Here is a 24996-nt window from a genome sequence, read left to right on the forward strand (position 1 = left end):
AACAGGAAAATGAAGCTTGGAATAGGGATGCAAGAGCTGTTTCCAGGACAATTCCATTAGGAACAGGGATGCAAGAGCTGCTTACAGAGGTACCCAGAGCACAGATACACAACCACATCCAACAAGGTAAAGCCACTGAGCAAAACACCTGCAGCAGCTCCTGCCTGTAATTGCAAAGAGGTTTCCCACACTGCCACAGGAATTCCAGCCTTCACAGCTGGTGTGACACAGTCGCCACATCCCCACAGAGACAGAACTGACCAGGGTGGGCCCTGCCCTGAGCTGCTGCTCACAGGACCGGGCTCCTCTCAAGTTCATCTTTCTGGACACCTGGGGGATTCAATAGTGCCTCTTTTCAATGGGAATTTATCCTCCATCTCCGAAGGAAACAGTAGAGTTGGTCAACATCAGTCTGGGTCAAATTCACTCTCTGTTTAAATGGAGAATCCAGCTCCAGAGGACCAAGTTATATTGTACAGCACCAGGCACAACAGCCCTGGTCTCAAGGGCAGACCCGCTACAAAGCTCAAGGGCCAACGCTACCAAAAACGCTTCCCCAGGAACTTGTTTACAAGACAACTGAGCCCAAGGCCCTGCCCCAAACCCGCTCCTTCAACACCCGCATGCTCAGCATTAAGGACTGTGCTGTCTGGGGTCTGTATCCATCATTTCAATAACCGTTTTATCTTCAGAACCGCAACAGATGGTAGTTCAGAAAGCACCTTTGCAAAAGAAAAAAGTCCTCCCCACTGCCAAAGAACAAAGCAGCTGTCCCTGCAGAGCGTGCTGCGCATTACCAGGGCGGCTGGGACCCGTAAATAAGGACACGGAAGCTGCTCCAACACAAAACCGGGGTCTGAGCAGCTCCCCCACTGAAATAAACTGCAATATGAGAGAGCCAGCGGTCGTCTCGAAAGCTTTCATGGGGTGAAGAAGGGAGGGACACAAAGAAATAAGCTGTCACATGCACCTATTAACAGGGCTTTAGTGGGAGCTCAGGTCCTTGGAAAAAATCCCTTTAAAAACTGAGATAAGACCAGCGGGACAGCACTTCAAAGCTGAACTACCAGGAGTCCAGACTGGTCATTTCCACCTGACTGGAAAAAGGCAATACCTGACAGCACACTCATTTTTTCAACCTGTCAAAACTCCGGTATCTAAGAAAGCAGCTATGGCCACAACATGCTGCATATATATCCCCAGGAGCACGAGCTAACGGCAGAAGTCTCTCTCATACTACTTCAGATTAGCATTCAAGATGTTCAGAGAAGCCCAGGCTGGTTGGGCTGCAGGAGCTCTGCAGATCCCCAGCCCAGCCCTGCCAGCGCAGGGTCACAGAGCAGATCACACAGGTGGGTCCAGGCGGTTTGAATGTCTCAGAGAAGGAGACTCCACACCCGCTCTGGGCAGCCTGGGCCAGGCTCTGGCACCTCCCAGCAAACAAGTGTCTGCTCATGTTCACATGGAGCCTCCTGTGTTTCAGCCCGTTGCCCCTCACCCTGGCATTGGGCACCATGAACAGAGTCTGGTCCATCCTCTGACACCCACCCTGAGATATTGATCCATTGATCAGATCCCTCTCAGCTTCTCTTCTCCAGCTCAACAGCCCCAGCTCTCTCAGTGTCTCCTCATCACAAAGATGCTCCAGAGCCCTCAGCATCTTTGTAGCTCTCGCTGGACTCTCTCCAGTAATTCCTTGTCCTTCTGAAACTGGGGAGCCCAGAGCTGGCCCCAGTTGTGCAGATGGGGCCTCCCCAGGGCAGAGCAGAGGGGGAGGAACAACCTCCCTGACCTGCTGCTCACACTGTTCCTCACACACCCCGGGTACCATCGGCCTTGCTGAACACCCCAGAAAGTGTCCGGCTGTTATACAAGTAAGATCTTCGGGCTGAAGGATGGTGGAAGGCATTTCAATTTGTGTATCAATACGCAACGACTACAACTTCAAGACTCCAAAGGACAGGTCAGTATGAGAACTCATCCATTGCGAGGTACAGGACAGGAAACTGAACGCTCCGTGTTGAAGGTCAGGGTGTTCACTCTGTCTGATGTTGGCAGTTTAATCCCCCAAGGACATCCCTTCATTTTCACCCAGTGGACAAGAAGTCGATGATACCACTTGCAGCTGCCCTTTGGGAGGATTAGCACGTGTTCTGCCTCATCACAAGCTGTTTTTTCAAGCTATCTGCTAAATGGGATTTTTTTTAATCAGGTATAGGCACTAGTAAAAGGCCCAGGGCTCAGGCCTAAGGAGGCCGGGATTACAAGGGCAGCCTTCAGATAGACCTGGCAGCTACAGTCCCACAGCATGATCTACAGACAATTTCAGCCTCAGTTGTGCCAAACGGGCTGAAAACCAGAGCAATATTAACCCGAGTTTCAATTCGTGCCAGTGCCGGACAGCCCGTTACAGCAGATGGCACGAGCCTGACTCACACCTGCTCTACCACTGCCCAAATGTCACCAGTGCCCTTCCACCGACGTGCTGGTTTTATCTGAGAATAGCAATGACATCAAAAACACGTAGGTGACAAACCAAGTGCAGTACCAGTATGAAACCCATCTCCCACTGGGAAATATCCTCAAAAAAAAAGAGAAAGAGCTGCCAAACACAGAGCCAAGTGAAAGAAACTGATCTATGACTCTGATCCGGTGTGTTCTCATGGATGTTTTGGCTGCTGCTGCAATCGTGGTGCACAAGCACAGCTATGCCAGGAGCAGCACAGCCCGTGTACGGCAGCCCCTGCGCTGCCTGCGCACACGGAGCAGCCCAGTGTGAGACCAGACGGGGACTGGTTTGCTAACACACCCCCACCTTCTGCCGACTGCTCTGTGCCGCTGGGTCCCTGAGGAAGATGAAGATGCTGAAGGCTCCGGAGCATCTTTATGATGAGGAGACACAGAGAGCTGGGGCTGTTGAGCTGGAGAAGAGAAGCTGAGAGGGATGTGATCAATATCTCAGGGTGGGTGGCAGAGGATGGACCAGACTCTGTTCATGGTGCCCAACGCCAGGGTGAGGGGCAACGGGCACAGACTGAAACACAGGAGGCTCCATCTGGACATGAGCAGAAACTTCTGTACTTTGAGGGTGTTGGTCTCTGCTCTCAAGCAGCAAGAAACAGGATGAGAGGAAACGGCCTCAAGTTGCGCCAGGGGAGGTTGAGGTTGGATGTGGGGAACAGTTTCTTCCCCAAAGGGCTGTGGGGCATTGGAACAGGCTGCCCAGGGCAGTGCTGGAGTCACCAGCCCTGGAGGGTTGGACAGACGGACATGAGGTTCTCAGGGACATGGGTTGGTGCTAGATTTAGGTTATGGTTGGACTTAATGATCTTAAGGGTCTCTTCCAACCAAAATATTCCTGTGACTCTATGGCCCAGGCTGCCCAGAGCGGGTGTGGAGTCTCCTTCTCTGAGACATTCAAACCCCCTGGGCCCACCTGTGTGATCTGCTCTGTGACCCTGCGCTGGCAGGGCTGGGCTGGGGATCTGCAGAGCTCCTGCAGCCCAACCAGCCTGGGATTTTGTTAAGCCAGGTGCCACCTTCCTCTCCAGAGACACTTTGCAGCAGCTGCTGCAGCTGGACTCTGGTGTTTGTGGGTATGCTGGCCTAGAGCTACCACCACCAGTATTGATCAGGTTCTCAAAATCCAACGTTTACCTCCAGGTTCTTTTCCTGCTTAAACATTTTTGTTAAGCAGTCAGAGTCCTGCCCATTTTTCTCTGGGTTCCTTACTCAGCAACAGGCATTCTGGGGATATTAAGTCTTGTTGACTCCCAGACAGCTCACTTGCATTTTGGGAACAATGCTGTGTTCTGTTTCTTTGCTGTTTGTCACTAGAAGCATTAGCCAGAATATCAGACCTTACTCATCAGTTTCCAGAGCTTGAAATACACCTCTAGTCCACACACAGAATTAGGAACAGGCCTGTGATATCCCCAGAACAGCAAGTTCCTCAAGCCATGAAGCTGAGAGGTAAATAATAACCCAGAGATGTGGCACAGTTTTAAAAGGCACTGTAGTAAGTGTCAGCACACCCTGAATGCACTTCACTGGCAAGTAACTTCTTTGAGAAGCTTTTCCATATTGCTTGTTAGCAGGGATTTACAGACAGTGCTACCACCTGCAGGACAGCAGACAAAGACACAAGGTTTCAAAATACACATTTTATAACATTTTTCAACATAATCCAGGGTCACTTCACTAAGGCTGAGTATAGAAACACCCACCGCATGAACTCACTGACCACTTGTTTCGTCCTGACCATCAAGAACAGCTTTGGGAGGACAAGCAGACAGCCACAGGATGTGGCTGTGCCAGGAGCGTCACAGCAGGACACCCGGCACCACCCTCAAAAACCCCAGAGCAGCAAAACACCGTTTCAAACACCATTTTCTACCAGCCCGTAGCGAGAGGGGCTGTGGGACATGAACTCAGGTCTCCACACCCACAGCACAACCCTCAGGTTCCCAACAGGGGTCACCTCATCACACTTGAACGCTGGTGGGTTCAGAAGTCCCTTCACCTTTAGCTCCCCCTCTACAAGCAAACACCACCATTGGCATTTTGTGGAAGTCTATCCTACTCTGAACAAACCTCCAAGGTGGTAAGCTGAAGATCTGTGCCTCAAAAGAGGCCCTGAAGTTCCCTGCACCTTCTTTTCCACAAAAATAGGCCATTTTTATTAAGAAGTAGCTATTCCAAAAGAGCCATCGGCTATCCTGGTATCTCACATGAGCTCTCTGTTCCTTTTAAGTTGCTTTGTAATAACAGAAATTATCAGTGGCCCTTTCACCAACAGGCATTCAACCTCTCTGCGATGCATTTGTGCATCCAAATTTGTTTGAGGTACCAAGGCAAACTCTTCAATTTGTGTATTAGTAGCTGATGGCCTTTTTGGGTCACTAAGAGAGCAAACTAGTAAAAAGAGCATCCAGATGTCAAAGTCTCCTGCAGGAACCTCACTAAAAACTGAACCCCTCAATGTCAGTACACTCATCATATGCAATATTATCAAGAAAAGCACTTTTCCTGTTACAAAGAAACCTAACGCTCCTCACAGGCAGTCAGCAAACTGCTCCCAGCTTGACCTTCAAATAAGTCAAGGGATTCAGTATCTCAGAAAACTGAGCCTGTAAAACTCAACAAGGTGACTGGGAATTAGGCAAACCCTACACACAAAGCTGGCGAGTGTTTGCAAGTACAAAGGAATGAAACCGCGCAGTCTAAATCCAAATGTGTTTCTCACGCTTAGCTGAAGTTAACTAGTCACACCTCACAGTTCACTGCACGGCCTCTGCATCTTTGAGCTGCAAAGCGAAAATGAGCATCAGAAAATGTTAACAGTAGTCACAGACCATTCTAGCAACATAAAATACCACTCTCCCTACAAATGAAGACGTAGCAAGAACAGAGAGCAGGCCTGAGAGCAGGTGTTCCTGCTGTTTGCTCTCCACTCGCAGTCCAAACAACTGCAAATGATTTTATTTACAGAATCCAGCCAGTGGCCACCAACAGCAGAGCGGAGCAGACACAGAAAGAGCGTCCCAGCACTGCCACGTGATGCCAGAGCGGTACGAGCAGTGTCCCAAACACACCGATCATCGCCGTTCTACCATGTTAATCTGTCTCCAACGGGAAAGCAGGACATAAGGATGAGTACAAGGTGTGCAGGCCACAAACGTTAGTTCGGAAGGGAACTCATGCTGTGCTGCCCCACTGTGCCCAAAGAACAACCGGAACCGTCCTCTCACTTACCGTTGGTACGTATTCCGATGGGAATTTATTTGTTGTGTACGAAATTAAGAGACAGGTTTTACCAACAGCACCATCACCCACGACTACACACTTGATCGTCTGCATAGCTGAAGTCTACTGGAATATCAACTCCAATGAGGACCTAGAAGAAAAAAAAACAAGAGAGATACACACATTTAGATGTTTCCGTTCTCATTAGATAGCAGTACGTGTCATTGATGAGCCTTGGTTGGAGCCCAAACCACTAACAGCGCGTATGGGATCTGAAAACAAGCCATTCCAGATGGGTCGGTAGATCTGTCTCTCCAGCACACGCAAGACAGGAAGCTGCTCATTTTCATAAATGCAAATACGTCCCACTGCACCTGATTGCTAAACACCAGCATAGAGGGTTTGCCACGGTTGCTTTGCTACGCTGGGTGAATTCAGTCACTAACACAGTGCAAATTTGGCCTGGTTACCTAGAGGTGGGCAAGACATTTTTAGGCTTTTCCAGACTGATTTTAATGCGTGGAAGCATCAAAGCTTAAATGAGCTGAAAGTGTAAGCTCAGGTCTGAGAGCTGCTCAGTGCCATTCGCTCATCCCAAGAGACGTGCCCTGCGGAGAACAGTTCAGTACAGAACGCTCAGCGTGGCAGTGGGAGCTCTGAAAGTAGTTTATGGGATAAAAATAAGTAGGTACAGAGAGAAATAAACATGATTAATTCCTCCTCCCCCTGCCTTCTTGGTTGGTTTGGGTTTGGGTTTTTTTCTGGAAGCCTACGCACAGTTCTATGATCTTTTGGTTCAAGTTGCTTATCCCCACTTTGAAGTGGTGAGCAGGGCACCCGCTCCGGGCAACCCAATCACCGAATCATTACAAAATCACAATGCACCAGCTGCTTCACCACTGACCCAGCACATGAACCAAATCAATACTTGCCATCAACTCCTCCTCCAAACACTCCTTAGCAACCTCCAGCACCGCACACAGCTGCTCTTCATTAATATATTGCTTTAATTAGAAAAGTACAAGACCTCCAGCCATTCATTCCCATGCAGGTGTGAAATCCTGACCCCAGCAACTGGTTCCAGCTCCCACTGGTTTTCAACATTTCTGTATTACTGGAAGTACTTTTATTTACAGCAACAAAGAGTTTGCAGGAGGCCGAGACACCTACCGCAACGGATTTACCCTCGGAAGGGTGGCAACGCTTCAGCCTCACAAGGATGTCACCCCAGCACCCAGTTCTGCACATCACACAGGCCGGACGCGGCTATATATACATCTTCATTCAACATATACACAGATGGTGCAGGATTTGCACAGGCATCAGGAATAATCACCAATCCTCTATTTGGTGCTGTATTTTAACATCAAAAGCTCTGAAATTTGACCCTGAAGCAAACACACATTCACTCAGAAGGACAAAGCAATAGTTTCCATTTCAAAAGCAATTTTCTGTATTCGGGTCAGCTCAATTTTTTAATATCTAAGGGATATTAGTCAATACTGCCTCAATCGCTAAGGCGCTCACACAGCTCTGCCTTGCCAGGCTGTGCCACCATCACAGGGAAAACGTCACATTTTAGAACATTCACCAGGATGAAAGCAGGAGATGGAACAGAGCAGCTCGGCCCAAATTAAGAAAGGCTTCATGCTCAAAAGCAAAGGTGGAAAGGGATGAGTCACTTGGTAAGTAAATTTTAAAAGGAAAACACATCAAAAGTGTGTTTGTGTCAGGCCTAGCTAGCCAACTCAAGCACACTCCAGCCTAAATCACCTCACTAGCTTGCCAGCCCTATCCATCAAATAAGGCACCATCATCTGCCTTTTGTTCAGGGATTGACCCAAACAGCCACCACACAGGTAGCAGCCCTGCTCAATTCCTTTCAGAGCTAAGAAATCATAGAACCACAGAATCATTTTGGTTGGAAAAGCCCCTCAAGATCAAGAGTCCAACCATAACCCACCCCTGTCCCTGCCCCATGTCCTGAGAACCTCATGTCCGTCTGTCCAACCCTCCAGGGATGGTGACTCCAGCACTGCCCTGGGCAGCCTGTTCCAATGCCCCACAGCCCTTTGGGGAAGAAATTGTTCCCCACATCCAACCTCAACCTCCCCTGGCGCAACTTGAGGCCGTTTCCTCTGCTCCTGGCGCTTGTTCCTGGGGAGCAGAGCCCGACCCCCCTGGCTCCAAGCTCCTTTCAGGCAGGTCAGAGATCAGAAGGTCTCCCCTCAGCTCCTGTTCTCCAGCTGAACCCCCCAGGTCCCTCAGCCGCTCCCATCACACTTGTGCTCCAGCTCCTCACCAGCTCCGTTCCCTTCTCTCCACTCGCTCCAGCACCTCAAGGCCTTTCTTGGTGTGAGGTGATCCCACCACCCCTCTGGCCGCCATTTTGTGCCCTGAGGTGATCTCGGTGCCGCCATTTTGAGCCCTGGGCTGAGGGGCTCAAAACTGCCCCCAGGACTCGCGGTTTGGCCTCCCCAGTGCCGACTACAAGGGGATGCTCACTTCCCTAGTCCTGCTGGCTACAGAACTCTCCACACTGGGTTTCCCAGCCACTTGTTGTGCACGCTTCCAGTTCCAACTAGAATTGATGGCACTGCCCAGCCAGACTCAGGAATCTCTGCTCCAGCCATCCAAGTGCTGTCGCAAGAGGAGGATCCCACCCACCTCCAGCAGCCCCTTCGGAGAATCCCACCCCGGCTCACACCTCCTCCTCCAGATTCCTCCCCTCCCTTCCTGCTCTCCCTCCCCTTCCACCCTCTTGCCCCAATTAGCTGGATTTCCTTGTTTACCTGTAATCTGGAGGTTACACATCTGCTGCAAGGCAGCCCTTCCAGAACCAGGAAAGCAAATGAGAGGAAAAATCCAGACTCTGAAGCACTTCCTATGCATTGCAACACACCAATCTGTACCTGGAGATCTTAAAATTCTCCATATGTAATTCTTCCCATGAGAGTCCTGCAAACCTTTGCCGTTTTCCTGTTCCCTCCTCTGGGAGAGAAGCTGCTGTATGTGCTGGGAAGGGCTCAGGTCAGAGACTCCAGATAACACAAAGCACAACGTGTACACACACAACATCATTGCCATAAAAGCAATTCTGCCTCTTGCAGCGAACAATCAACTTGATCTACATCATAACTCTCGGACCACAGCGAACACCAGCAGCTCTAATTCGGAGTATTTGTTATCAAAGCACTGCTGGCTCTCACCCTGCACCTCAAATTCACTCCTGAAGAGCCGGTACGGCGCACATCACCAACTCAAACATGAGCCACCCCACACGGGGCGGACGTGGGAGGCAAAGCCATGAACTCAAACCACACGTCACCTTTTCCCACCAGCCAGGATTATCCTTTTAACCTTCTGGCAGCAGGAACAAAACAGCACAAACAACCTGAGGCCTCACTCTGGAGCACAAAGCAGAACCCAAATCAGACAACACAGGACCTGGAAAACACAGGGAGGTTGTCGGGTTTTCTTAATTATTTCTAAAGCAATTAAAAAAAATTCACCATGAAAAATCCATTAGAAGGTCCCAATGTAACAAGTGACCACCAGGTCTCACACACTTGTTTAATTGCCCCCACCCCATCAGACACTGCAAAATGACATCTTTAAAGGACCAAAACGCATTCAAGCACATCTTTAGGTAAAGGGATTCCTTCACTTTTTTTTGTTTTAAATAGATGTATAACTTTATCTTTAAATACTGAGACAGTCTGAGTTAAACAGACTCCGAGTCTTAAGCACAGGCCTCCAAAGTCTTACCAGTGGGAAAGTGGAGCTGTTGAATAAGTTATTTTGCTCGGATTAGCAGCCTCTCTAGATTAGCTGGCTGAACTACTTTATGTTTTCCACTTCTAAGAGGTCCAGAGAACACAGCCGAGAACAAGCTCATTTTCACGGAGCTCAGATGCACCATCCTGGGACCTAATCTGCCACAGGAAAAGCTTTAGAGACGCGTCCATCACTGACTTGTGGTTTAAAAGTAATTAGTCCAATATGAGATACAACTGGAGAATAACTCATCCCCAGAGTTAAACACCGAGGGAGGGAGAAACAGAAGAGGTTTGGGTTTGTTCCTGCTCCAAAGCAGCCTAATAAAAGGAAGTCTACGTATACAACACCCAGCAGGACTGGAAAACGCTCCAAGTAGTTTTAAATATCTGACGGAATGGAAATGGACTGGAAAACGCTGAAGTCATCCCATTTTGAGTGCAGTGAGTGGCTTGTGAGCCATGTAACCATGAGAGCCCAGAGAGGAGAGCTGATAACAACTGGGCACGTCCTGCAAGTCACTGGGACTTGGTTCTGTCCTAAAGACCTAAAGACGACTTCAAAAACAAAACCACCGCAACACAGCATTGATTTAATTTCTCAAATCTCTCTGTATTGCAATCAAAAACCTTCAGTGCTTCAGCCAAGTGTGAAAGTGCATGTTAACCGGCTGACCTGCGTTTAGGATTCATCCCAAAAAGCGGTAACAGAGATGCAAGCGTTGCAATGAACTGCAGTCTCCAGTGGGATGTTGGGGAGATCAATAATCCTTCCTAGTGTACAAAAATATTCGGAATTCCGCATGTTCTGTACGCACAGCAAAAGGCACCAACAGAGCACGAGAGGCTGAGGAAATCCACAGTACCCACAGCAGGTTCCCACTCACTCACTAAGCACAACTTACAAGAAATCCTGTCCCAAACACACCCCGACACCGAGGGCCACAACCCCCTTGGAAAAGTCGCATTTTCCCATCTTAATGGCGAGCGCATGAAATGTGGCTTAAAAACTGCTCGTAATGCAATTGTAGCAGCAAGACCAACTACTGACCATGAAGAATTAAGTGAAATTTGTACGCCAAACCAAGAGGTAAGAACCTGCCTTATCTCGCCTTCGCTCTCGCTGTCCGTGCGATCTCAAGTACAAAACATAAGCCTTCAAGCTTAAGATTCCTCTTCTTTTTCAGCCTGTTTTCAGGTTAAAATGGGTTCGTTCTGCTCGCCAAAGGAAACGGAGCTGTCAAACCTGTCTACACATCCTGCCCCGGTTTCCTGCCCAGCCCCGGCAGCACCGCGGGTTCCTCTTTCCGGCGGCACCCAAACCGCTGCCATTTCAGCGCAGGTACGGCCGAGCGCGGCGCGCGAGGAACCGCCGCCTGCCCACCAAGAACCATTTTGCGATGCTCTTCTCCGCACCGTGAATTCACCCGTCGAAGCTTAACCAGCCCCTCACAGCCTCCAGATCCTGCTCCAGAGTCTGTTCCACACTGCAAGAAGAAAAAAGCCATTTCTGAAAACTAAGAATAAACCTTTTTTCCCCCCCCCCTCCTCCCCCATAAACAATGTAATTTTACAGTAAACAGGTTCCTCACCTAATTCCTGTGGGATCAAAGCGCTCAGGAGTCCAAAATGACAATATTCACAGGATTTTAGCCATGATCTCTGTTAACCACTTTTGCCCTTCCACACTGCTGCCATTTCATATCTTATAAAAACATACATTTCTAAACAAAGCATTTGGGTTTGCTATTTTTTCCTAGATTAATCACATCCATTTCAAGGCCCTTGTCCTCTGCCACCTCCTCCACCCCTACTATAAACTCACACCTTTGCTTTTCAAAGCGACAAATCTCCCAAATCAGGGGCAGCCAAGAGACATAATCAGCTACTAGACCCAAGGAATCAGGTTTTTCCCCACCAGAGATAGAACCAGCATTAAACGGAGTCTGTAATCCAGGCCTGCAATTATTAACAGGATCTTATGATTCTCTAAGACCCTATTAATAACTGCAGGCCTGGGTTCCAAAGCTGGCGCGGCAAACACCCCGTCGCAAAAATCCCTGTGTACGTCGCTCCGGTTCTCTACCAACATCACAAACAACGAAGAGACCGCACGAATCCGAGTGTCAACCGGAGAGTTAAAAGACCTCGGACCTCTTGGTACAGCGATATTGTCACAAACCTGTGATGCAGAATAACAGAAGCCACTCTCTGGTTGAGCTGAACTCCAGAAAGACGAACTGGCCCACAAGGCAAAACTGGTTTCAAGAGTGGTCTTCTCCTTAATCTTCCACCCAAAGCCCACCTTCCAGCCTGCTGGAAATGGTTTTAGCATGGACATCCCACCCCAGCACTAAACACATCTGCCGTTTCTACGCTAGTCATGTGGTAAATCACATTTTAAAGAATATATTACGCTCTTGGTGCCCAAGGTCACCTGCCTGTCCTCTGCTGCAGGCACACAAGGCATGTACAGAAACGCTTGTGCTCCCAAAGGTTCTGAGTTGAGCTTACAGACGGGTATTTAATGGCTTAAACTCGGCTTTAAAAGGCTGTTAAGCTACAAAGCAGCACAGGAGCTGCACTGCCTTAGAACAGGACAAATCATAAAGTTCAAGGCAAAATCTGCAAAAGGCAGAGGGGGTGGATTCAAGAAACAATCTTGCACCACATCAGTTCAGGATCTCACCAATTATATCTTTTTGAAGCATTAGGTGTTTTGTTTTGTTTTTTTAACTGTCACTACCAAGTCAGAGAACCCTTTAAACCCTGTCCCGGAATTTGTGCTCACAACAGAGAATTATCTTCAAAAACCACCATTGCTATTTAGTTTATATGAAAGGTGTCTAATTATGAGACAAAATTGGCTTCTATTATGGGCCTCTCTGTTCAAGACAGAGTACATGTGTGGGATCCTGGAGCAGCCCTAGGCCTGGCCTAGACAGAGCCTGAGGATCCCAACACCGCTCAGCTTCTGAAACCCCCATTTCTGGACAAGTTACTGTGAATGACCAAGGAAGAAGTAACAGACCTCAAAACGCAACTGAGATCAACCGCTGTTTTCTATACTTAACGAAACTTGCTTTTTCTAATTATGTTAGAGTTGAAAGTTACTTTGCACATATTCACAAAGGCTCCTCACAACAAACTGGTCAAGCAGACATACACAAGATGGGAGGTGAAGACAGCTGGGTGGGGAAATTTTAAAAGCCTGAACCTAAACTACCGGCATGTTTCAAGTTCTAGAACTTTAAAAAAAGAAGGAGAAAGCCATGACATCCCATTTGAGCGCTACATTCAAAGCAAGAAGCGGCCCATGCAGCCTGGTCGGATAAACTATAGCTCTGTGGGCTGGCACTTCAGCACAAATTCAACAGAGAGAAGCAAAAGTGTTGAAATCTCTGTTATCGCCCTGGTTAAGGTTCCACTGTCAAACCAGCATTGGGAAAACAGCCCCAGACTAAACACTGGGAAGCATGTGGGCTTACACTGAGTCCTTTTCCTCTTACATTGCTATTCTTCGCTGTCATGCTCTCCAGGAAGCTGTTCTACTCTGTTTTAACACAACCCTGTTCAGTATTTTAACATCACATTTTAAAACCTATTTTTATTAGCTTTGTTTCACACTGTTAGTATTTAAAAATACGATCTATACTCCTATTCACACACACTACCAAATCAGCGCACACCAGCTGTGATATTTCGCTGCTCAGACCCATGGCCAAATACACTGACCAGGGTAAAACCAACACGGGCAGAAGTTCCTCTATTTTCAGGCTCATTTTTGCATATGGGGAAGCACCCTGGGTGCACATGAGCCGCAATGGAACCTCCCTCGCTCCAATGTGCTCAGGGAGCAGGACGGCTGTGGGTGCTCCATGCACAGGCTGATGGGTGCCCTGAGGTTTGGGTGGGACAGCTCAGAAGCAACATATTGTCTGGGAGGAAGAGCTGACACAGCACAGGCTGCGCTGCCATCCAGACACCTGGCCAGGCTGGACTGGGAGAGAAGAACCTGATGAAGTTCAACAAGGGCAAGTGCAGGGTCCTGCACCTGGGCAGGAACAACCCCCGGCACCAGCACAGATTGGGGAGACCTGCTGAAAGCAGCTCTGCAGAGAAGGACCTGGGACTTCTGGGGGACAACAGGGTGACCGTGAGTCACCAATGTGCCCGTGTGGCCAAGAGGCCAATGGGACCTGGGGTGTGTGAGGAACAGTGTGAGCAGCAGGTCAGGGAGGTTGTTCCTCCCCCTCTGCTCTGCCCTGGGGAGGCCCCATCTGCACAACTGGGGCCAGGTCTGGGCTCCCCAGTTTCAGAAGGACAAGGAATTACTGCAGAGAGTCCAGCGAGAGCTACAGAGATGCTGAGGGCTCTGGAGCATCTTTGTGATGAGGAGACACTGAGAGAGCTGGGGCTGTTGAGCTGGAGAAGAGAAGCTGAGAGGGATCTGATCAATGGATCAATATCTCAGGGTGGGTGTCAGAGGATGGACCAGACTCTGTTCAGTGGTGCCCAACGCCAGGGTGAGGGGCAACGGGCACAGACTGAAACACAGGAGGCTCCATCTGGACATGAGCAGAAACTTGTTTGCTGGGAGGTGCCAGAGCCTGGCCCAGGCTGCCCAGAGCGGGTGTGGAGTCTCCTTCTCTGAGACATTCAAACCCCCTGGACCCACCTGTGTGATCTGCTCTGTGACCCTGCGCTGGCAGGGCTGGGCTGGGGATCTGCAGAGCTCCTGCAGCCCGACCAGCCTGGGCTTCTGTGACTGAAGAGACAAAGCTTTGTTAAAAAAAAAAAAAAACATTGCAAAAGTGACTTTTCCCAGCCACTGAGCTACCTCAGCGTTTCAATTAATACTAACAAACCTGCTGGAATGCTTGTTAATGCCAGGACTGAAGCAGGAGAGGTTGTCCTGCACCTCTCTAACCTGAAGAAGGGACCAGAGTGGCCGGAGCCACTTTCCTCGCCCGGCAGAGGATGAGCCGCCCGTGGCACCATGAGCACGGCCGGGGCAGCAGCACCAAGCTGGGCAATTGGCAGTTTCTCAGCAGTGGGTAAATGCAGAAGACGCTCAAGAAGAAGTAACAGCCCCATGATGTCTTCCAGTCCAGGACATGGAAGAGGATCCTTCCGAGGGGAACTAAGCCTTTAGCTCAGCAACACTTCACAAGCACTAACCTTGAGCTAACTGCTCAAACACACCAAGGTGAACCACAACCTGAGCACACCAACAAAAACCCAAGCCCAGCACACACCCCCCCACAACAACCCTTTTCCATCCAGCTGTTCACCAACCTCAGCCGCCCAACACAAGCGGCCACAGCAGATCATGAAGTGTCAGATGCCGCTTTCCTCCCATCCAAAGCTGCGGGAGCATCTTTGTCATTTCCCCCCCCCATCCCCAAATAAACAGAACACTCAGCATTGGCCATAAACACAGCACAGCATCTTTCAATTTGCGACGAGCTGAGTAATTCAAAACAGCTCATTGCAAAGCAGGACAATTCTGGCAGCCTTAGGCTGAGCCTGGCACCGCGGTGACAGCGACCGTCCCGCCGCACCCCCACAACCAGTTTAAATTTTGCTCTCAGGCTGTGTTAGCTCAGTAAAAACCTTCACCCCGCCACAGTCTGATCTACACTTAGAAACCACGCATCGATACCGCACAGTCTGAGAGTCTGAGCACAGAAGCCTGGATAAAGATGGGCTGCTATCTGCACAGCACCTCCAGACAGAACGGCTCAAATGAAGCCCCCGTGTTACTTTTTTAGAGGTTTTGATTTGCTTTTTCACAAGGCAAGAGAACAGTGCACAGAGCTCTCATGGTAGGAATTACGCCATAACATCCAGAAGCAATGGGGTGAATTAACAACACAAGAGCTTAAAATGGAACAATGTTTTTTAAAAGATGCTGCAAAACTATCTCTTTGTTTTCCCTTCATAAAACGTCGCTCGTTTGGAAGTCACTCCATCTCAAGAAAAGGACAACTGCTTTAGCCAGGAGAAAACACGCCAAACGGTATTTTTAAGCTTTATAACTCTTTAAAACAGAAGCCAATATCTGAAACTCAAAAGGGAGACTACCAAGATTAATTACACAACACTGAAACTCTGCTTCTCGTACTCATTATTTTAAGTTCATTGCACACCCAGGGCTGGACAAACAAACCCAGTTCTCCCACCCAACAACGACCCAGCTGATCCACCACTAGAAGCTGGGAATACTTGTCCTAACGCCACTTTTGTCACTTTTCTCAGGCACTTCCCTGCACAGCATTGCCAGCGAGCTCCTGTGGATGGATGGACAGACACACTCAGGGAGGGCAAACACTTTGTGCCAGCTTAAACCCCAGGAGATACCCGGAGAAAGGGTCTGACCTGTCATTTCTAGGGGTAGTTCTTTCCAATGGACACCCTCAGAAGTGCGGTGTAAGCTCTTTTAAGCCACGCTTGAAGGAAGACACTTAATTAAATGATAGGTTGTAGAAATGTAAAGATACTTTATTTGAAACTTCAGCATAAAAGCTTATTCAGTCAATTCGCTTTCTGTCCATATTAAATACTAAAAATAGGGGGGTTTTCACCTGCATTTAGCACAATGGGGTGAGAGGAGCCGAGGCAGCAGTCTGCAATACACCAAGTTCTATCCGGAGTACGAGAAACCGATTTTACATCCATTTAATTTGACAGCACCTTAATATTCTACAAAAATAAAAAAGGAATGAATCCTCAAGAGCCAAGGTAACTACACTCTCTCACAATTCCTCCTCACAGGCTCTTATTCTAGAAGCTCAGACCATTGAAATTCATGTGATCAAGCCTAAGGACAGGGTGAAGCTCGGTCGACCACAAGCACAGCAAAGAGAGGCCGAAAACGCACAGGCCTGCAGAAGACTATTCAAAGTTGTGAGCGTAAAACAGATTCCACACACCCAAACTGCAACGGCACATCTTCATTTATCGTACAAGTTCTCAGGAGCCAGAAGCGGCGCTGGAACCCAGCTACACCAATATATTAAGATTAAATTTGAAGCTTGTAGGGTGACGGCTATCCAAGAGATTTTAATTAAGATGTCTGGCTGTCTACGCTCATAAGACTTGGAAATTTTTTAGAAGTACAGCTGTATTTTAACCAGGAGGAACTTTTAGATCAGGATTAGCGGTCAACTGGGTGCTGCACGTCGGCCTTTCATACGCTTTACAGGAAAGTAAGAAAAGCCCATCTGCACACTCAGCAGGGACATCCTGAGGAGCTGCACATGGGCTCCATTACTGTTTACTATTGTTCCTTTAGTTGAAGATCTACACTTTCCATTTTAGATGCTCCAGACACTCTAAAACTTCAAGAACATTTCTATTAAACATCATAAACTTCCCAAAACTGGCCATCAGGTGCAGGCAAACAAACAGCTCCACAGCGGGTATATAACGAACCCAGAACATCAGTTGCAGGTCATGAATAACCAGGTTCAAAGTATGCAAATGTAATGATTAAAATTTCTGCCTAGAACACGTTACCAAACTGCAAACATGTTTTATCTTGCATCGCAATAGTTTTTATTCCTTGCCAAGACTTAAAAAATCCTTTTCCTCATTGCTACTGAAACGCACTGAACAGTTTAAACACTTCTACAGCCAGCAATATACTGATTCAAGCCTCACATGCGCCCATAAAACCCGTTTCAAATATACATTTGCCCATACTGCCTTCCCCATAACCCCACACTAACAAGAGGGAACAGTTTACAAAGCAGAACAACAGATTCTCCCCATACAGCCAGCCGAATACAAAGGCTTTCTATCTCAAGTTGGTTTTGCATAAGACCCTTTTGCTCACTGAAAGCAAGAAGCTTTAAGTGCTTCACTGAGTTATTCCAATTAGCAATATGAGGGGCTTGATCCGGGTTTTAAATACCCTTCCAAAAAAAAAAAAGAAGGACGTTTGGGGCACTGTGATTTAATGCTTTGGATACGGACAGCTAGCACGTCCTTTCCTAGGAGAGAAGCACAGATGAACACAAGACAAAGACAATCACAGATGGCCAGACTGAACTCCTTCTGACTACCCAGTTGTCATCTGACACGGCCTCCCCGGTACGGCCTCATCTGCCCCGGGCTTTTGTCAAAACAGGGGAGTAAAGCCACCCGGGCTCCACCGGCTGCAGTGCCCGCACGGACAGGGCAACAGCGAGCCCGAGCGTTTTGCAATTCTTCATTAAGCACGAGTTTCACAACACCGGTTGTTATGTTTGTATTTACCTGGTTATATGAACGTCTCCCACTGTTGCCAGCAGCTGCAAGTTCTACCCGCTTAGAGGAAAAAGCCCTAGATCACCAAAACGTTTAAAACACAGTGAGATGACATATGCTGCTGCAGTATACCCCTCTTGGTGAGGTTTCAAAGGAGAAAAAGAATGTGCCTACACCAACCACCAAAGCAGCACTGGCCCCTGTCCCAGCCAGACCAGTGACAACACTGGCCCCGTGTATCGAGAGCAACGGGACGGGCTTCGAGCAACCTCGCACCTCGGGAGGCAAAAGCCAAGAAGCGCCTCCCAACTCCTCCTGGTTCAGGACCGGACTCTGTGCAGCACACCCGGCTCCATCCTGACCCGCCACCCCACGAACTGACCCGGGGGGTCCCCGCAGCCCCCGGAGCAGCGGAGACCGCGGGCAGGGCTGGGCAGGGCTGGGCTGGGCCGCCCGGCGGGTTGCGAGGCCCCGGCCCCGCCACGGCCGGTGCCGCCGCCCCCCGCGCTGAGGGTCCGGCCGCGCCCCGCGACGGGAAGCGGGGGAGGGGAGGGAGGCTGCGCCCGGCACCGCCGCCCCCCGCCAGACCCGGCCCCACGAAGGCCGGGCCCCCCACAGCAGCCCCCGCGGCGGCTCCGCGCAGCCCGCGCCCCCCGCCCCGGAAGGGCCCCCCGCACCCCGCTGCCCGGGGAGGCCCCGCACACACACCGCGGGCCCCGGAAGGGCGGATCCCGCACGGCGGAGACACCGGCCGGCGGTGCGGAACCGGACAGCGGGGAGAGGAAGGGGTGTGTCGGCGGCGGAGGCCACCCGAGGGTCACCCCGGTGTTCTCCCGGTGCGGTCCCGGTGCCGGCCCCGCCGCGGGGCCGCGCTCACCTCAGAGTCTCCGCCGGGCGTTGGCAGCTGCGGGGTCTCCTCGGCTGAGGCGCAGGGGCACGCCGCCGCTGACGTCAGCACGCAGCGGCCGGCGGGCGGGGCGGGGAGGAGAGGCGCGGCCGGCAGGGGCGGGGCGGGGCGGGGGAGGCCGGCAGGGGGCGCTGGTGCGGCTGGCACGTCCCGCCCCCAGCGCGGCAGCGCGCGGCGCCCCCTGCAGGACGGAGCGGAGCGGGGCGGCGGGAGCGCGGGGGGACCGGGGGTCACGGCTGCCGGGCTCCGGCTCCGGGGAGCGCCCGAAACGCGGGGGGACCCTCCGTGCCAAGCACGGACCGCCCTGCATGCACCCAGGAACTGCGGCACCCTGCACCCCCTGCATGCACCCAGGGACTGCGGCACCCTGCACCCCCTGCATGCACCCAGGAACTGTGGGACCCCCACCCTGCACCCCCTGCATGCACCCAGGAACTGCGGCACCCTGCACCCCCTGCATGCACCCAGTGACTGCGGCACCCTGCACCCCCTGCGTGCACCCAGGAACTGTGGGACCCCCACCCTGCACCCCCTGCGTGCACCCAGGAACTGCGGGACCCCCACCCTGCACCCCCCTGCGTGCACCCAGGAACTGCAGGACCCCCACCCTGCACCCCCTGCGTGCACCCAGGGGCTGTGGGACCCCCACCCTGCACCCCCTGTGTGCACCCAGGAACTGTGGGACCCTGCACCCCCTGCGTGCACCCAGGAACTGCAGGACCCCCACCCTGCACCCCCCTGCGTGCACCCAGGAACTGCGGGACCCCCACCCTCCACCCCCTTCGTGCACCCAGGAACTGCGGGACCCTGCACCCCCTTCGTGCACCCAGGAACTGCGGGACCCCCACCCTGCACCCCCTGCGTGCACCCAGGAACTGTGGGACCCTGCACCCCCTGCGTGTACCCAGGAACTGTGGGACCCCCACCCTGCACCCCTCTGCGTGCACCCAGGAACTGCAGGACCCCCACCCTGCACCCCCCTGCGTGCACCCAGGAACTGCGGGACCCCCACCCTGCACCCCTCTGCGTGCACCCCGGAACTGTGGGACCCCCACCCTCCACCCCCTTCGTGCACCCAGAAACTGCGGGACCCCCACCCTGCACCCCCATGCGTGCGTGCACCCAGGAACTGCAGGACCCCCACCCTGCACCCCCTGCGTGCACCCAGGAACTGCGGGACCCGGCACCCTGTACCTGCATCCCAGGCAAGCACCCCAGAAACTGTGGGATGCCACATCCTGCACTGCCCTGCAAGCACCCCAAGAGCTACAGGATCCCCCCACTCTGCACCGCACCTCATTGAATGCACCCCAGGCTGTAGGACCCCTTACCCTGCACCCCCTGCATGCACCCTGGGGTTGCAGGAGCACACGAGGGGCATAAAGTCTTCCCTACACCCCACACGCTGCTTGTGCATATCTGTGTCACCATTTCCAGATTCCATTCATTTATTCTTTCATTTATTTTTTCCCTGAAACTGAAATAAAAAGGGCCCAAGAGCCACCGCTGCTGTTGGGAGATGAGCCCGTGGTGCTGTGGGCACTCATGGGGTGTTATAACCAAATCTCCTTAGCCACCACAAATAAAGTAAGATCACCCCATCAGGAACAAGAGCACAGGAAGAAAATCCACAGGCGCCGTCCATTTGAAAAGCAGGAGCCAAAATCTGGCCTGAAATGGAGAACTTGTTTAGAGTCATTCAGTTGTTAAAAGCCGGGAAGAGCTGCGGGTCTGTGAGTTGGCAAACGCCGTCTGGGGAGCAGCCAGGGGATGTTATGGGCACTTTTTGAATGAGCTGGTTTTATCTGCACATCCACAGATGGAGCAAAACTGGGGCCGGTATTATTCAATATATTCATCAATGATTTGGATGAGGGAATAGAGTGACTGTCAGCAGGTTTGCTGGTGACACCAAGCTGGGAGGAGTGGGTGACACTGGAAGCTGTGCTGCCATCAGAGACCTGGACAGGCTGGAGAGCTGGGCAGGGAAAAATGTAATGAAATAGAACAAGGGCAAGTGTAGAGTCTTGAATCTGGGCAGGAACAACCCCAGGTTCCAGTGTAAGTTGGGGAATGACCTGTTAGAGAGCAGCGTAGGGGAAAGGGACCTGGGGGTCCTGGGGACAGCAGGGTGACCATGAGCCAGCACTGGGCCCTTGTGGCCAGGAAGCCAATGGGACCTGGGGTGGGTTAGAAGGGGGTGGTCAGTAGGTCAGAGAGGTTCTCCTGCCCCTCTGCTCTGCCCTGGGGAGACCACACCTGGAATATTGTGTCCAGCTGTGGCCCCTCAGTTCCAGCAGGACAGGGAACTGCTGGAGAGAGTCCAGCGCAGCCACCAAGATGCTGCAGGGAGTGGAGCATCTCCCGTGTGAGGAAAGGCTGAGGGAGCTGGGGCTCTGGAGCTGGACAAGAGGAGACTGAGGGGGGACTCATTCCTGGGGATCAAGATGGAAAGGGGGAGTGTCAGGAGGATGGAGCCAGGCTCTTCTGGTGACAACCAGTGACAGGACAAGGGGCAATGGGTTCAAACTGGAACACAGGAGGTTCCACTTAAATGTGAGAAGAAATTGTTCCCGGTGAGGGTGGCAGAGCCTGGCCCAGGCTGCCCAGGGGGTTGTGGAGTCTCCTTCTGTGCAGACATTCCAACCCGCCTGGACACCTTCCTGTGTAACCTCATCTGGGTGTTCCTGCTCCATGGGGGGATTGCACTGGATGAGCCTCCCAGGTCCCTTCCAGTCCCTGACATTCTGGGATTCTGTGGTAAGGGACAAAGGATCCTCTGGTAAAACAAGGTGCTACCAGCATCCCAAACCTTCTGGCATGGCCAGACCAGGCTGGACGGGGCTCTGAGCAACCGGAGCTGGTGAAGATGTCCCTGCTCATGGCAGGGGGGGCACTGGGGGAGCTGGGAAGGTCCCTTCAACACAAACCATTTGCTGATTTTATGAAGCCTCCAGAGCAACTTGGGGTGCAAGGAAAGACACACGCAGGGGCTGTGGTTGCACCAGAAGGAACACGGAGGGGTCTGGGCTGTCCCAGAGGCACTTCATTGAGACCAAGGTGCCCGTAAAGGTACAAAAAGGTCCCAGGGCACCCCAAAAGCCTCAGAGAGGGTTCCAGGAGCCTCCAAGAAGCACACCAAGGGGGTCAGGACACCCCAGAAAGCAGAGCAGTGGGATCAAGAAGGGGTCCAGGGCATGACAAAGGGTGCTGAGAGGCGGGGTGTGGGGGGGCACTGGGAAAAGGGATACCCCAAAAAAGCACCGCGATGGCCCTGGGGCAGGGACAGGCACAGCGAGGGACATGGGGGCAGGAGAAGGGACAGCGAGGGCCTGGAGATGCGCCCAGGGTCAGAGCCAGGGGCTGGGGGAGCCCAAAGCGCAGAAGGGCCTTGGGTGCTCAGAGCAGCTCCTGAGGGGCTTGTAGCACCCTGACCTGCACCCCAATGCCCTGGAGAGATGGGAGCTCACCCGCAGGGACTGGGGCACCCGAAAGAGAGAGACACAGGTTGAGGGAGCATCAATGGGCAGAGGGACACGGGCTGGGGAGCCCCAAAGGGCTGAACAAGGGTGTCAGAGCACCCTAAAATGTGCACGAGTGCTGTGGGGGCCCCTGACAGACACACAGATCTGCAGGTGCACCAAAGGGCACGTGAGGGCTTTCAGGGGCACTGACAGGCACATTGAGGGGGGCCCTGCACCCCAAAGGCACAGCAGAAAGCAAATGAAGGGCTGGGGACATCCCAAAATGGGCCCGAGTCTGGGGGTGCCATACTGGGGACACTGGGTCTCAAGGGGTGTATAGGGGGCACAGTGAGCACTGCAGGGGCCCCAAAGCACAGGACAGAGCCTGGGGGGCACAACCAGGGCAGGGGGTGTCCAGCCCCGGCTGTGGTGCTGCCAGGAGCCGCCTTGGCCAGAGCCGGCCCTGCCTGACCCCTGTCCCCTCTGTCCCCTCTGTCCCCTCTGCCCACAGCCTGATGTCCCCATGCCGGGGGAGCCCAGGCCCTGTCCCGGGCGGGGGGTCCCGGGGGCTCTGCCTGGGGCTGGACTGGCCGGGGCACCAGGGGCTGTGACACTCGCTCGCTTTCCAAACCCAGCGGCTTCCCGGGCTGAACCAGCCAGAGCAGGATTCCAGCTCCGAGCTGATCCGCACGTTGGGTTGAGTCTCGCAGGGATTTTACAGGCAGGAAAAGCCGCTGCCACGGGGCGTTTGACGGGGCTCTGGGAGCAGCTGTGGGGTCTGTGCAGCTCACGGCACCTGGTGCTGCGGCATTTGCTGGGGGTTCAACAGGAGCCGTGACCAGCGGCTGTGAGCGACACCCTGGAGCCCACGTCCCCCTGTCTGGCCCGTGTGCGCAGGGAGGTGCCGAGCACGGGGACCCCCCCGCCGGCCTCTGCCCCGCAGCGCCTGTGACGTCACTGAGCCGCCCATGACGTCAGCAAACGCGGTCACTATAGCGGGGGCGCTGGCCGGGCCCCGCACACACAGCTGTTGCAGCTGGTGGAGCTGGTGGAGCTGGTGCTACTGGTGCTATTGGTGCTACTGGTGCTACTAGTGGAGCTGGTGCTGCTGGTGGAGCTGGTGCTGCTGGTGCTATTGGTGCTACTGGTGCTACTAGTGGACCTGGTGCTGCCAGTCCTATCGGTTGCTGGTGGTGCAGGTGCTCTCAGTGGAGCTGGTGCTGGTCATACTGGTGAAGCTGGTGCTGCTGGTGCTGCTGGTGCTGGTCGTACTGGTGAAGCTGGTGCTGCTGGTGCTGCTGGTGCTGGTCGTACTGGTGAAGCTGGTGGAGCTGGTGCTGGTCATACTGGTGAAGCTGGTGGAGCTGGTGCTGCTGGTGCTGGTTGTACTGGTGAAGCTGGTGGAGCTGGTGCTGGTCATACTGGTGAAACTGGTGCTGGTTGTACTGGTGAAGCTGGTGGAGCTGCTGCTGGTGCTGCTGGTGAAGCTGGTGGAGCTGGTGCTGCTACTGCAGGTCCTTCCAGTGGTGCTGCTACAGCTGGTGCTGCTGGTGCAGCCCGTGCCGGTGGTTGCTGGTGCAGCTGGTGCAGCTGGTGCTGCTGTAGTCGGTGCTGGTGCAGCAGCGTCCCAGCGCCATGGAAAGGCTCTTGCGGTTCCTGCGGCGCGGGACGGCGCGGGACGGGCGCCCGACCCCCGGGAGCAGCCGTGGCTACGAGTCCCAGCCGTGGGTTCGGGACGAGCTGAGGCTGCGAGGAGCCGCCAACCGGAGCGACAGCGCTGGGCCGCGGGTGAGTAAAACCAGAGATGGTGGGGGGAGTCTTGGCTCTCGGGCTGCATTGCACGCTGATGCAAATCAGACTTTTCCAGGAGCAATGATGTCGAATCCAGAGCTGTAGAAAACTCTTTTAGAACCTGACGTCCAGTTGGTGACAGTTCCTCCTCTGCGAGTACGAAATGCTGCCGCTCTCTCCTCTTTTGAGCTGCTTTCCTGAGCTCTGTCCCTTTGTGTCCTTTGGCTTTGAACAGGCACAAGATGCCAGAGCCCCAAAACCGACGGCGGGTTCGGGTTCGTCGTCTTTCTGCCGGGTCCATGGAAGGTCTCACGCGTCAGAAAGTGCTGAAGTGAAGCAGTTTATCAGAGACCTGGAGCAACAGCTCATCATTGAATTGAACCCGGCTGAGGCGCTGGAAGCCAACAGGCGCTTGGAAGAGGATTTAAACAGAGCCAAAGGAAAAGCTGCTCGGCTGGAAATGGAAGTGACCCTGCTGAAAAAGACCATTGGGAGAAAGACAACGGCATTACAAACCACAGCAGAAGAATTACGGCAGGCCCGGCAGCAGCTTGAGCAGTGCCAGGCTCTGTACGTCCAGGCGGATCAGGAGCGGAAAGACGCCATCCAGAGGGCAGAAGAGCTGCGGGAACAAGTGGCCCAGCTGCGGGGTGAAAACCTTTGGCTCCGCCAGCAGCTGGAGGACGCGCAGGACACGGCCGCCCCGGAGCCCGCGGTGAGTGACGCCTCCCGGGGACACCGCAGAGCAGAGGGGAGGGAGCGCTGGCCAGAGCGACCCGGAGGATGCGGCTCCCGAGGCGCTCGGGGCTTCTATCGACCAGCGGGTAGAAGCTCCGCGCCGGGGCCTCTGTCACTGGGCTTGGTTCTTTGTCCTGGTTGTGTTGGAATTGCGGAAGGTTCTGGCAAGCCTTGACACACGCTTAGAGACACATGTGTGAGCAGAACTGCTCGGGCTTGCCTCGGTTTTCGTTTGTGTAGCAGAAGAACAGCGTAAAGGTTGATACGCAGAGTTGGCCGTGGGGACCCTCACCCCCATCTCTGGAGAAAGCGCTGCAGCCCA

At 52.9% G+C, this 24996-nt stretch overlaps 1 protein-coding gene across 2 annotated transcripts in view; it reads right to left on the reverse strand.

The window, feature by feature from the left end:
• The window catches only part of CDC42 (cell division cycle 42), a 29252-nt gene extending 10512 nt beyond the window's left edge, over positions 1 to 18740 (reverse strand). The window contains exons 1-2 of one of the 2 annotated variants that reach the window (XM_082069675.1): positions 18652 to 18740; positions 5755 to 5896 (exon numbers count right to left, since the gene is read on the reverse strand). In XM_082069675.1, the coding sequence (XP_081925801.1) occupies positions 5755 to 5859 (105 nt within the window). In that variant the 5' untranslated portion in view covers positions 5860 to 5896; positions 18652 to 18740. Of the gene's footprint in view, positions 1 to 5754; positions 5897 to 18482; positions 18631 to 18651 lie in introns of those variants that run through there. The other variant, XM_082069676.1, reaches the window with a different exon arrangement.
• Between the last annotated feature and the right edge of the window lie 6256 nt (positions 18741 to 24996).

Source organism: Streptopelia decaocto, assembly GCF_964273445.1.
Source record: "Streptopelia decaocto genome assembly, chromosome: 20".
In the NCBI taxonomy this organism is placed as follows: domain Eukaryota; kingdom Metazoa; phylum Chordata; class Aves; order Columbiformes; family Columbidae; genus Streptopelia; species Streptopelia decaocto.